The sequence below is a fragment of the Diadema antillarum genome, unplaced genomic scaffold, assembly GCF_040938485.1.
Source record: "Diadema antillarum isolate AM-2024a unplaced genomic scaffold, OU_Dant_1.0 seq00000953_RagTag, whole genome shotgun sequence".
Taxonomy (NCBI): domain Eukaryota; kingdom Metazoa; phylum Echinodermata; class Echinoidea; order Diadematoida; family Diadematidae; genus Diadema; species Diadema antillarum.
The window spans coordinates 541511-555538 of record NW_027271801.1 but is presented as its reverse complement, the minus strand read 5'-3'; the positions used below and the strand labels follow the sequence as shown (position 1 = coordinate 555538).

The following is a 14028-nucleotide window of genomic DNA, read 5'->3' as shown; positions in this document are numbered from 1 at the left end:
TACTTTTGTACGAGCATGGGGAAGTACACAATTCATTTACAGACAGGGTAGGTTTGGGGAGACGAGCAGCTTTGGAAATAATTAGAGATGCTCCTTGCTTGATTACCATGACAACAAGCTTTCTCAGATGGTAAATACACTGGAGACCATGTAAGCATACCCTGTTGTTTCACAAAGACCAACACATGAGTAATTCACATGATACAAGCTTTGTACAATTGTACAAATGTAACAATATCTTCTCTGGGTGGATGGACAGGATTTGGATGCAGTGGGAAAAAGGTTTGTATATGTGTGACAAATACTTTTGTACGAGCATGGGAAGTACACAATTCATTTACAGACAGGGTAGGTTTGGGGAGACGAGCAGCTTTGGAAATAATTAGAGATGTTCCTTGCTTGATTACCATGACAACAAGCTTTCTCAGATGGTAAATACACTGGAGACCATGTAAGCATACCCTGTTGTTTCACAAAGACCAACACATGAGTAATTCACATGATACAAGCTTTGTACAATTGTACAAATGTAACAATATCTTCTCTGGGTGGATGGACAGGATTTGGAAGCAGTGGGAAAAAGGTTTGTATATGTGTGACAAATACTTTTGTACGAGCATGGGGAAGTACACAATTCATTTACAGACAGGGTAGGGTTGGGGAGACGAGCAGCTCTGGAAATAATTAGAGATGCTCCTTGCTTGATTACCATGACAACAAGCTTTCTCAGATAGTAGATACACTGGAGACCTTGAATATACAGTATATATTCACTTGTGCCACAAGAGCTTCCGGTGAAACTTAAAGTTGTACAGAAACACTTCACTCTAGAATAAAATGTTAGCAATATAGCAAATCAATTCTATGTTTGTCAATATTTCCAGCCTTACATTTAAAAAAACACCACCATAAATGAACAGCTGTACAAAAAGAAAAAGCATGTTTGCAAGAGCAGTGCATCTTCATGGTAAACATGAAACAAACAACCTAACACATTGTGTATGAGCAATGGAGGAATATTTACAAACAGCGTTATGCCCAATTTGTGCTGAAATATTGTATCTGATTTTCCAGAGTGTTAAGTCTGTCGGCAGCAACGATGCTAAGCTAATACTGCTTTGATGTTGTTGCATACAAAACCCCTGCTTACCTTGAAATCTCTACCTTCTTTTTTTCACTCACATAAATTTCATCCCGATTTCATGAAATAGAACAAGCAAGGGATTATTGTTATACAGAACACAAAATACTTTATACACTTGTTTCATTCATAAACATGTCACCATATCTGTAATAAAAAAATATGACAAGCTTCTCATACCACTGCAAGCTTTCATCAAAGAAGAAAAACACATGTTTTGACCTCATCACATCATCTGGTACCAACTTCATATAACCACACTGGGTAAGAAATCTAGAAGACCTCTGATCAAAAAAACTACTCTCAGATTCCTTGAATCAGATACAAAAATAACACCTTCACTTGTTTCCATCTCTGTCACTTTCTCCCAACTCTGTCACTTTCTCCAACTCTGTGAAATGTCTCTGCAAACTTGCATCCTCCAACTTCTGAACTGACAAACACATTCCAAGGCATCTGTTTGAGGACTATTTGTATCCCTCCCTGAACATTCCTCATCGACATCTCTCCCATATGAAAAGATCTCACTTTCCCTATCACTAACGACATGAGGCTGTAAAACCAGACATTTTCATATGCAAAAAGAGTTTCCCAAATTTTGGAACTAGCAAAGATTTGCAAAAAGTGAAATGCATGTGAAAGTAATTGTCTACACAATGCATTGAATGACAGTGGTACTTTGCAAAAGTTTCATGCCACAAAAAAGGCTATTGGCTCTAATTTGCGAAAGATTTATGCCGTATTAAAATCTTCTGGTTTTACAGCACTTAGCTCTCATGCCATCATCTCTCCAAAGCCTGAAGCTGTTTTCATAAATTGTGTCTGGTCACTTTAATAGGGATATATCATGGAATGACTCTCATCTAACATTTCCATATACTCTGGCATGTACGATCTTTCCGTCTATGCTTTCTGCCTTTTCAGATTATTCAAATTTAACTTTTTGCAACACTACATGTACCATTACATTTCACTACAATAAAGCAATGGAGTAGACATGCCAATGTGAAATGTAATAATATGTACCAAGATGATGGGGACAGCTTTCAACACTGCACTACAAACGTTAAAGCAAAAATCTTTTAATCAAAGGAAGCCTTCAGTCCCTAAATGGCAAGTTACAATGACACTGTCAGTGATATGTACTGATAAGTTGGATTACCAAGAATTATTCCTCTTTTTTATTTTTTTTGGTCATGATTTTAAGTTGTACAATTGTGTCAAAAACAGAAATCTTACCCAAGATAATCTCTGACATGATTGATAATCCATTCATAACTACCACAGCTTTATTTGTATATACATTTTTTTTTTTTAATTGGGGGGGGGGGGGGGGGGAGGAGGGGGTGTCCCTGATAAATTCTACATGTCATGATCAAGTACTCCCAGTGGCTCAAAGGAATCTAGCAACATATCAAAAAATGAGAACGTATTTTATGAAATGAACTTAAGTTCTGGCCTAATTCTTTGTGAAGAAAACACAGATGGAAATATTCTTGTACTTATCCCTGATATTCTAATCTTATCTTATTTGATGGCCTTTAATTCTTTCTTTTTTTAATGCTGTGGTGCATCAATCTATGGTAGTTCTAGCAATATGGAAAAGCAATTTCATTTCAACATTCCAAATCAAGTCACCACCTTGAAGTCTACTTCAGCTTCTTGACTCAATACAAGGCTGCATCTCTCTTTTCCTCATTCAGTGTCATCTATGTCATTCCTCAGTGCAACTCTTACCACCATCATACATCAGCCATCTGATTCACTGAGATCCAGAGTATCTAAACTGAATCATGACCTTCCATTTCCTCTCATTTCTTTCTTTCTCTTTCTTTTTTTTTTCAAATTCAAAAGTTAAAGCTAAGAGAACAGAGTCACGTAGTGAATGATGCATTCAGAAAAGCATCATCTGCGCCTGGTGAATGGAAAAGTGAGGGAAAACAATGGAACACGATGGAGAGAGGGAGACATGGGTATGGATACGGCAATGATGCCAGAGAGAGAGAGACATGAGTTATGCAGGAAATAACCATAAATGAGTTGATAATAACAATGTGTACAGGGAGGAGAAGGTGAGAGAGAACTGCGCTTGTACCTGTGTACATCTTCATCGGTCACATAAAAAAATATTGTACACAAAACTTAGGTGTCACGAGTGACTGCATTTTTACAATTGGAAATACTTGGAAAAAAGAAGAAGAAGAAGAAATCAATCTGGCTGGGTAGTCTAGAATCGAGACTCCCAGTTGCCTCCGTCTCCTTTCTCATTGATGTCTGCCACAACATTGCCATCTCTCATCTCAGGTTTTCCATTAGCCGTAAATTCCTCTTTTCCAGCTTCCAGCTCAAGTTCAGCCTCCTAGAACATAAAAATATACCACACATGACTCACTCTATTCATATACCCCTTGATGGAATCGCACTATAATGACTTCATTCTGAGTATTGTCTTCACAAGGGACTATGATGGGAATGATAATGACAGAAATGCATATTTTCATGGGGGAACAATAGAAAAAGGAAGTAGACAAATTTCTGTTATACAGAGGTCAGTTCATTACCTGGAACCAATCACTGAAAACCCTGCCTGACCAAAATCATCTCTCCATGAAAGGATGAAGGAACTCTCAAGGGTTGAGAAACAGTTTAGATTTTAAATCACATCTGGTTTAGAGCAAGAAAAAGGTGACCTCATTAATCATATGTCATATGACTATGGTAGGAGTATAATACTGCAACTACTAGATTGGTAGTTGAGTGCATGGAAAAAAAGATATATGTTTGTAACAAAGGCCATTTCCAGAGAACTATATTAAGGAACACCTTGTCCTATTTCTGTGTTCAATGTCAAATGAAGCCCTGAATAATGAGCTTTCTGTATCTTAACCATTGAGTATTTCATCCTTTGAGAGTCAAAAGGTGACTGGCATTACACAGTAAGTAAATACACAGAATCAAAATAAGGGAACTTACAGCATTGCTCATGGCTGTCAATTCCTTCTGAGACAGATGGTGGACAATGGCTGCTCCGTAGGAGTCACCAACTACGTTGATTGAAGTGCGGCAACGATCCCTACAGTAAAAAAAAAGAAAAGAAAAAAAAAAGATTTAAGCTATAGAAAAACTGAAAGAGGGGAAGTTATGACAATTGCAAAATCTAGAAGTCTGGATCACTGGATTTCTTCTGTACAGAATTATAAAGAGGAATACTGTTGAAAAGTTTTAATCATTTTATACATTTTTCATTATACATTTGTCAAGCTTTTCCACAGAATCGATCAATCAGGTCTAGATTTACTGTATTTCCTCTTTTTACTTAAACAAACGAGAGTCTACCTCCTGATGTTCTCTCTGAAATGTTTTACAATGTCATGAACTTAAACTTTTTCTAAATTCAACAATGTCAATCACGATATCACTTATGGATAACAGTAGAGGATTAAGGCAAGAAAGAAAGTGTCACAGTTCTAATGTTGTGCTATTCCCTGTTACCCTACAGTCGTTGCTTCTTTGGAGATGAATTATCAGGAAGTGCTCAGGGATGCCAACCTTGTACACAGCATTGAAGTATTCTAATAACAGAAGAGGCATAAATTGGGCAGTAAAATAGTATTTTACCTTGGTCTTATTCCAGCAAAAGAGTACAAGTTGGGAAAAATAGTATTTGCCATGAAACTTGTAGTATATTTTTGGGGAAAAAAAGAAGCACAAAATGCTGCATAAAGATAACAGTTGGTATTTTTGAGTGCTTTCAAGGTATCTCCAATGTGCAGTACTCACAAGAACCAGTCCACAGTGAGCAGTAAGCTGACATCTTCCACAGGTAAACCAGCTGCAGTCAGCACCAGCAGCATGGTGATGAGACCAGCACTAGGGACACTGGCTGCTCCGACACTGGCCAGTGTGGCTGTCAAGCTGAAGCAAACATAATAACACTGGGGTTATTCACTCACTTCTCAAACTTTGCAGAATACAAGGTGTATCAAAAGAATTGAGACATTATGAAAAGTGCCAGAGCCATGTGAGACAGCTCTATTTGTGACTGATGAAAACAAAATTGTATCTGTGTCACTCTGCATAGAGAGAAAAAAAATGCAAACCAAAGGGATCTTTGGTTTAAAAATCATTTTTCTCCAGGGCTATATTAAACTTTCCTTTTGTATACCGAGCATGAAGGTTGAAAAGCAAATGGCGAATTAGGGAAGAAAAATCCTCGCCAAAAACAAGCATCATGGAACACTATCATGCAAGCTGTACCAGATGATGAGCCTCATCTTTTAAGCCATTTTAATTTGGCTTCTCATTTGTTCCGTACTGTGCTTGAAAACAGCAACTACGTGCTTTATGCTTGACACACTGTGTTGGCGGAGGAATACCAGAGAGGATGCTGCCTGGTAGTGATCAGTTTGCATTCCTGATTTCAAGTTTCAAAGATACACAATCTTCTTTGAATGTATACCAGATGTGAATGTTACAAGCTGTTCAATACAAGAAGAAAAAGAAAAAGATGTTGGCCGAGTCAACGTGCAGCATATCTTGAAAACATAATTTACTGGCTGTTGAAAGCAGCCTGAGGAAAAAAAAAATGCAATGAGTGCCAACACATGTGCCATCTTACTGACAAGGTGAAATTTGATGATATACTTGTGCAGGTGTACTTGAAGAGGGCAAAACATGCTGGCTGCCCTCTGTGGTCAGATTCAGTGCAACATCCAGCAAAACATATACCACAGAACCATTTTTTAAACTTCTTTTTCACATTTTTGTCATTAATTTTTTCCAATTTTGAAAATATTTTTTGACAACAAAATGAATTCAACATCAAGTAAGCAACATGGAATCTAAGCTTGCCTTTGTAAACTTCAGCTCATTTCACTGGAAATTAATTACATAATGTCTTTACCATCCTGGTTTGGTGAACTTAACTCACTGTGATAGCACTTCACTATCAAACTCTTAGTACCATGAATATGAAGTTAATTGCACCTCAAATGATCATGGCAAACCAATCTTTTTTTTTTTTCAATTAATATCCTTCTCTAACAAGAAATTCAATCAAAACAAAATTTATGCTACATACATTGGTAACATGAATCTGGCAACACTCAAACACAGAGACCCACATTTGGTCATTTCATGTTGACCTCACCTAATGGTGATGATTTTGCCAATGGTCATTGGTATCCCGTTGAGCTGCCCGATGAAGATGGTGGCCACGGCTTCATAGAGGGCGGTGCCATCCATGTTGACTGTAGCGCCGATGGGAAGAACAAATCTTGTCACTCTCTTGTCAATGCCAAGATTCTCCTCCAAGCAGCGGAAGGTGACGGGGAGCGTTGCAGAGCTAATTTTATTTCAAAAGAATATAATTATGCATCAAGAGTCTTAAGTCCAATACTGTTTCATCAAAATGGCAGTAAACACTTTTATGATGACAAGTTCTTTACTAAAACAATTACAAGACTGCAGTTCTAGCACAGAAGCTTTAAGAACATTCTCTCCAAAGATGTGATGATCATCATCACACTATCTGTACGACATTACATCTGTTTGTTTTCTTATTTGAAAAATATATATATATGTGGAAACTGTTCTTCAGAGAGGTTGTCTGAAGACTTGAAAGTAGAAAGAACTTGCACACTGCCAAATTTTGTGACATTTCAGACAACTGATAGGTCTACTTGCAAATGTTGCTACTGCATAAAGCCATTGTGTATAATACTTCGAAGTTCTTTGTCACTATCACTGTGATATATCTTGTGGATATTTGAAAAGTTTAATCACAAAAATGACTTCAGTCCATTCTTGTTAATTTGAGATACTTGCGATGGAAGCTGCTGCAAAACAGACAAAATAATAAGAAAATATGGGATATCTTCAATCACAGCTTCAAGAATTATTTCTTGTTATGTAACGACTAGGCTATCACTAGAAAGGTTTTGTTTTGCTCTATCTGATGATGGACTTTGATACTTTCAAATGTTTAAAAATGGCACTTAGCCCCTTTTGCAATCAATCTCTTCATTTACAACTTCTTAGCACTGTATGGTGCCTCTTGCCAGTTTTCCAGGAGTTAGGGGACCCCCTTTCCTCTTCCCATCTCTCCCCCTCTCCACCCACCTGGAGGATGTTGCCAGAGCTGTCAGCCAAGCCTGGAGCAGACCCCGGAAGAACGTGAAAGGGTTCTTGCGCGTGAAGGCGAAGTAGATGCTCATCAGGCAGCCCAGGTGTATGACGAGGCCGATGAGGACTGTGACCATGTAGAGGCCGAGGTTCTGGAACACCAACTGGGGATTCTCCATGTCCAGAATCTTGGCACAGATCAGGCTCATGATACCGATAGGGGAGTACCTGGATGCATTCAGGGGCGTGGTGGAAGAAAGACATTTATATTAACCAACTTCACAATCAGGAGTCTTGCTTTGTTCTCATCTAATGTAAGGGATGTCTTACTTAACTGAATGCAGGAGCACTTGACAGTATGAATGCTGCTTTTATGGTGAAAAGAAATAAATAAGGTCCCACAGCAATTTCTACAGGTTGGGTATTTCATGCACAAAAAACACAATCATTTTTGGCAGAGTGGTGACAAATTCAAAACCAATTGGAAAAGGATACTAAAGAGTCACTAAGAAGAAGTTACATTTTTGACTGAGTGAGGATTATGTAAAAATATTGGGGCATAACGAATAGACTATGTTCTAGTATTCAATATTTCAACTCAGTTCAATGCAGAAAAGTAATGAAATTCATAAATCATGCCCCATCTACAGAGAAAACAAAACAACACAAAACAGAGTAACTTGAGCACTGAACAAGACTTTGAACAGGTTTGCTTGTTCACAGTTTCAACAAAGACAGAGCATCTGAGGTATATTTGAAATGATGAATATTTGCACTTTAAGATTACAGCAAACTAAATTGTCAATCATGCATTTATCAAAAGGAAAAAGAAAATAATTTTAAGTACAAGTTTTTTGATGGGACCATTAAAAAGAATACTGAATGTGTATTCATAATTCTTAATAAGGAAGTGCATCTTGTGATATATGAAATATCATTAGGAAAGTGCTTTGCAACAAACATTCACAGTTTACGGCATTACTCCAACTGAACATTTCATAGCAAACTGGGATATTCAACAAAATGTGTGCCTTTGACACCGCCTCATGCTTCAGTTTCCTAGGTTCGAGAGGTGAAAGTGTCTTTTCATATAATGTAAAATTTACGATACAAACCAGAGGACAATTGACCTGAGGCAGACACTTATATTAACTGCTGGGAAAGTTGGCAAGAAAACGCGGCAAGGATAAAATGAGTACAGACATCTTGGAGGCTAACCCCTTGAGTCAATCAATTCAATCACAGTAAAATAACAACCTTAACAATGAAAGGGTATGGAAAAGTGCAAGAGAACTATTCAACTAGCAGCATGGCTCTCCCCTATGTTTGTAAAGGGCAATAATATGCACTCTCAATGCAGCAGTTAGCACTGCAAAATTTGTTTGAATGCATTGGTAATAACATTCCACACTTTTGAAATTAATGAATCGGATGCGTCTCCAAAAACATGCATTATATGCTCTTATGCTTTTGGTAAGATAATAGGGAGGTAGTGTCACAAGGTGTGGCTTCATTGATTAACAACATACCACATGATGATGGACACCATTGTCATTGTGATGTCTGAGAGGATATCAAAGAATTCCACCATGACACGTCCACGGGGTCCCATCTGGCTGAGGAGGATGCCAAAGGCAATACAGAATGCAATGATCCCTGAGAAAATCGACAAAATAAGTCAAGAAATTGCTGTCACAGTCAATCAATAGATTAGAGCGTACACACTTTAAATAAAACAAACCACATACATCCATTACAAAGTATCAGCTCCCATTCAAACATCATTGTAGGTAGGAGTGAGCATTGTCACAAGGTGACGAAACATCACAGAGATGAAAAGGGTCATCTGAGAATGTAATCAATTTTGGGAGTGAAAAGTTGAAAACTGCTTCTAAGGAATCAGCATGTCCTATGTTAACATCTTATATTCCAAAAATGCAGAGGAATGAAAGTCCAACAATATGAATGATTATTTGAAGAAAAATAGAACATACATTGTGCATAAAATGCTGACCACACAGGAATGGCTGTTATTCATCCATTGTGGCATTCAATTGACATCTTCAACATTTGTAAAGCACCAAAGTGTGATGTCATAGCCATCATCACCATGGAAACTGGTTCTAAACAACCTCACCTTTATTGCTGCTAACCATGCTCAAACCCAGTTCAAACCCAAGCTATAACAAAAAACTGTCACATCATCACTTTGGTGCTCTATTGGTCTCATAATATTGTGATACATTTTTTCTTTCTAATACTTTTTGTGGTGATATGGTCCTACTTTTATTCTTCTGAAATTATGTTTTGCTTTTTATTGACTCTGTTATTGATATCAAAGCTATTATGTTATCATACTTCTTTATGTTGAAGGAGTCAAAGAAGTGTAATTCCTTCATGCATTGTCAAGAAAATTGGGCATTCTTGAGGGGACAACTAATCAGCGCATCCACAAAATAATGTTAAAATTGTGTGACCTGGATGGGTAAGTCACCCTGTAGGAGGTCATACCAATTAACCCACTGAGGACGGTTTGATTACGTTACAATACACATTTTCCATAGACACTTGCCCGAGTATACTCGGGACTTGTCCTCAACGGGTTAAATGGATTTAAGTAATGTTCACATTAAAACCACTTTGTCAAGACCTGTCAACTTTTGCTCGAAATGGCACAGATACGTCACTTAAAAGGTTTGAAGTCCTGTGGCTAGATATAAAAAGCTCTTTGTGGAAATAAAGACATTGTATTTATGACCAATAAACTTATCATTCCTCTGTATATGAGTCCGGTGCCCAGTCATATTACAGTTACACACACACACACACACACACACACACACACACACACAACCAACGTTCTCCACAAGATCTGAGAGAGTGCATTAACTTTCTAGTTTGGCTTGAGGCGACAGGTACCCCTCTGTGTCACAATGTTCCCATTCTCATAGCTCATATTGTCTCGCGTATGATCGATGTACATTTGAAACCCAAGCCTGGGACCCAGCCATGCCACAGTTCATGTTTTGCATGCAATGCTTATTTGAAATAGGGATAGAGGGGCATGCTTGTATCAATAGCCCGTGACTTATAGCACAGCTTGTACAATGTGACACAGCGTGCAGTGGCAGCCACCTGAAAGCGCAACCCTAAAAAGAATAAACAAGTCCCAGGCCTCTAAGGTCGCCATGCCAACCAACAAAGATGCTTAGAGGTGTGGCCTACGGACTTATATCAGGACAGGGGCTCTGGGTATTTGTGACTCATCCTGTGATATAAAATGCAAACAGGTGAACTACTTTTCTCAATATGATAGTCTACCAAAATCTGCACAAGCAAAAGGCATATCATGCTTTACATTTAATGCCATCATCCTGAGGGAGCAATATTTTGAGTGTTTGTTTTTTAAATTATTATTATCAAGAGGAAGCTGTTGTACTTCAATAAAAGATGGTAAGAGAAAGGATTTTGGGAGAGGGTTCATTAATGCTGCACAAAGACAAATACATTGTATCAGATTAGGATGTGTGAGAGTGCAGTTACATTAGTTCACAAATGTCCCTCTACTTTTAGTTGATAAAAATATTTTTGAGATAATGTTATTATGTCATAAAATATTGAAAGTATACTGACTAGAAGTAGAGTGACACAATGGTATAAAATCTCCTGCACCATTTACCAGTGTGAAGACAGAGGAGGCAGCTTTTTCACCGCAAGTTATAAGAGCGCCATCTCTTGGGGGGAATAAGTGCATGGCGTTTAAGCTACATTAAGATTGTTTGGGCTGTTGATACCTGTAGGTACACTGTGTGGTCTTTTCTCTGTTGTATTGTACTTGTAAAATGCATGACGTGCTGCTTCCTAAAACACATGTGAAAATGAGACAGTAGAAATGGGCTATTGCTGTGACATCTATTCTGTATTGAATGAATAGAAGCTTTACATCTGCAAAATGTTTCCTATGGTTGTATCACACTGCTTGTGAAACATGTTCCCACCACCTACTACGACAAGATGAGGGGAAAGAAAAAGAGGAAGAAGAAGAAAAGAGGACCCTTGGCAGAATTCCCTTGGCCTTTCACCCTACATTCCCTACAAATAACTGGGAGTCTGTTAAGGTTAGTTGCCAATCTGTGCTCAATTCTCCTCTGCCCAATCAAATTGCATGCCTTCTCCAAGCTGGGCCAAGCCAACTCCTGTTCAATAAGGCTCCTTTGTGGTGGAGTGACACACTTCAGGACTTTTTCTCTCGTGGCCTGTACCTTTCCTTTCAGGTATGGGATGTTCTCACTTGGACTGTTTGTACTAGGATTACAGGTGCAATCCTCTTTACGTTACAAGCAGCACTTTGAAACGTCATCAGAATGATGATTAAAAGTAAGCAATTTGTGGTCTAAACACAATTCATCAAGTGCACACATCAGTGTTTCAGTCAAGGTGACAATGTGATATATTCACGAGGCAACTTTGTCTTTTGAGTGCTAAAGAATATCTCAAGCATTAGTATGAAATAAGAGGAAATTCTTTGAAGAACAAACCTTCCTTTCACATTCCTCCACATATTACAAGTTGAAGCTTTATGCTGTGACCATAATCCTCATAGAAAATACAGAGGTAACTACAGGGTTAAAGAAGTGGAAGATAGTGGTATGAAAATCTGAAAACACTATTAATGGGTAAATATTCACAAATTATTTGAGGGAAAATATCTTTACTAAATTTGAAATGACATTCCTAGACTCTATCAGGTTGCTCATCTTTTCTATAGCTATTCTTTTTCAAATAATCTTGATGACGTTTTGGCTAAATTCTTGTTTCACTTTTGGTTTGTGTTCTTTTTCATTGTCATCTAATTATTTGCAATTCCAAGGTTGGCATATGATAGGATTCTTGTACTTTCAGTTGTACAATGTACATATAGCTGTAATCTTGTTGCTGCATGTTAGCAAACCAGAAAATACATAATGAAGTCACGTTAATGAAAATGATATCAACGAACAATTCCATTGTTCTCACATCACCTTCTGAACTGAAAGTACTGAACCAAAACATTTCACACTGTACCGAAACATTTCATACTGTGAATCTGCATGTTCAATCTACTGATATTTATTTGCCATACGATAACAAAGAACTTTGCCAATCCATTCATGCGGAACACACACTTCTGCTGTATGTTTTCCACATGGCTGTTGACTTTGATTTCCACCCTCCCACCTTCTTCATAACCACTCAAGTGTACAACCACCTGTATGTGTGTGAGAAAACAGGCAGAAATGGGTCCTAATTGTTCCCCCAGACTCCAGCCAACAAAGGTGCGATTGTAGGGCAGCTAGCAGGTGAAGACAGAATCCATCCTATGTCGGCGCAAGAGCTTAAAGCGCTACTTCACAAATGGGCACTCCCAATTATCTTAAAGTATGAGTCACATTTGTCAAGTCTTTCATGGCTTCCCTGCGTACCGTAAACACATACCTTAACAACCATGGTAAACTTCGATTAACTTTAATTTCTGTGACTACCAAGGTACACTATGGAAAAAGTCTTTGACATCTAAGATGAACCTATTCTGACAAACATGCATCACTTCCAATTGTCTTATATGCAATTGGTGAAGAGATATATAGACAGAGATGTAGACAAGAGATTGTGGGGGGGGGGGGGGGGGAGGGCTTGCACTAACCTGAGTACCACAAGTTCACCTATAGCAAATGTTGGGGGGGGGGGTGGTGCAGTATGGTGTCCATTTTTATAGTTTCTATCACACTGGCAAAAAGATACCTGCTAAGTATATAGAAATTTTGACCATGCATGCATGGACCTACTTTAAATAACCTTGAAAGTACATTCATTAATGTATTTACTCACTCTGAGTATTTGCGGTTTTTAACAAGGTTTTTCTTTTGCTTTTAAAATCTCTAACGTAAAGGTTCTGAAATCAACGTGAGGAGGGGGGGGGGGGGGGGGTGGGGTCTGGCCATGGTGTCTATAATGACATATAAATCCTCTAGAGAGACAATGCCTGCCAAGTTCGGTGACAAATTTGACCGTATGTGTCTAAGGAGAAAATGAAAATGTAAAAAATAGGCCCCAATTTGGTTCCCCCTTGATAGAAATTGCAATGCAATGATCTGTTCAATTCTAAAAATAGCTGCAGAATATCAAGTGGCAAAAATTGATCCCTTTCTCCCCCCCCCCCCCCCCCCCTCATCCCTTCAAAAACAAATCTAGTTGCTTCATGTTCCAACTCAGTTTGGCTAAAGAACAGATTTGAAAGAACAGGAGCAAATGGAAAGCATTTAAAGCTGGAAACAAGATGAAAGAGGGAGGAAGTTCAAGGAGAAGGAGAGGTGGGAAATCTTTCCAATGTCAGTTGGAATCAGTTCCCCCTCCTCCCCCGGGCATTTTTGACAATGCGGTCAAGTTTCACGGCTACCAGCACATGCGCATTATAGAGAGCCAAAAAAGGTGCAAGCATATCATGTATGTTGTGAGAGAAAACAGGATTTTGTTGGAACAATGTGTGCATGCAATGCATGACAATCCCTTGGGGAGATGAGCATATTAATATCGGTGTGAACAGCACTTCGACCACCTTGTACCTTCATTCAAGTCAGTGCTATCTTCACTGTAAAAAAAAAAAAAAAAAAATCAAACAATTTAAACCTTACAAGTCTCCCTAGGATGGGCATGGGTTAATTTGTTTGTTTGAACAGCCCTTCAACTACCCGGCAGCATCATCCTAGGCTACACTACCCATTAAA

The 14028-nt window shown here is 38.4% G+C and overlaps 1 protein-coding gene across 5 annotated transcripts in view; it reads right to left on the bottom strand.

Annotated features, from left to right (window-relative positions):
• Positions 1–2504: 2504 nt before the first annotated feature.
• Positions 2505–14028, bottom strand: part of LOC139741773 (excitatory amino acid transporter-like) — a 149758-nt gene continuing 138234 nt past the window's right edge. For all 5 annotated transcript variants that reach the window (XM_071652360.1, XM_071652361.1, XM_071652358.1 and 2 more), the window contains 6 exons: positions 8794–8920; positions 7262–7492; positions 6291–6485; positions 4922–5056; positions 4115–4214; positions 2505–3500 (listed from right to left, as the gene is read on the bottom strand). In XM_071652360.1, coding sequence (XP_071508461.1) covers positions 3369–3500; positions 4115–4214; positions 4922–5056; positions 6291–6485; positions 7262–7492; positions 8794–8920 — 920 coding nt within the window. In that variant the 3' untranslated portion in view covers positions 2505–3368. The remainder of the gene's footprint in view (positions 3501–4114; positions 4215–4921; positions 5057–6290; positions 6486–7261; positions 7493–8793; positions 8921–14028) is intronic.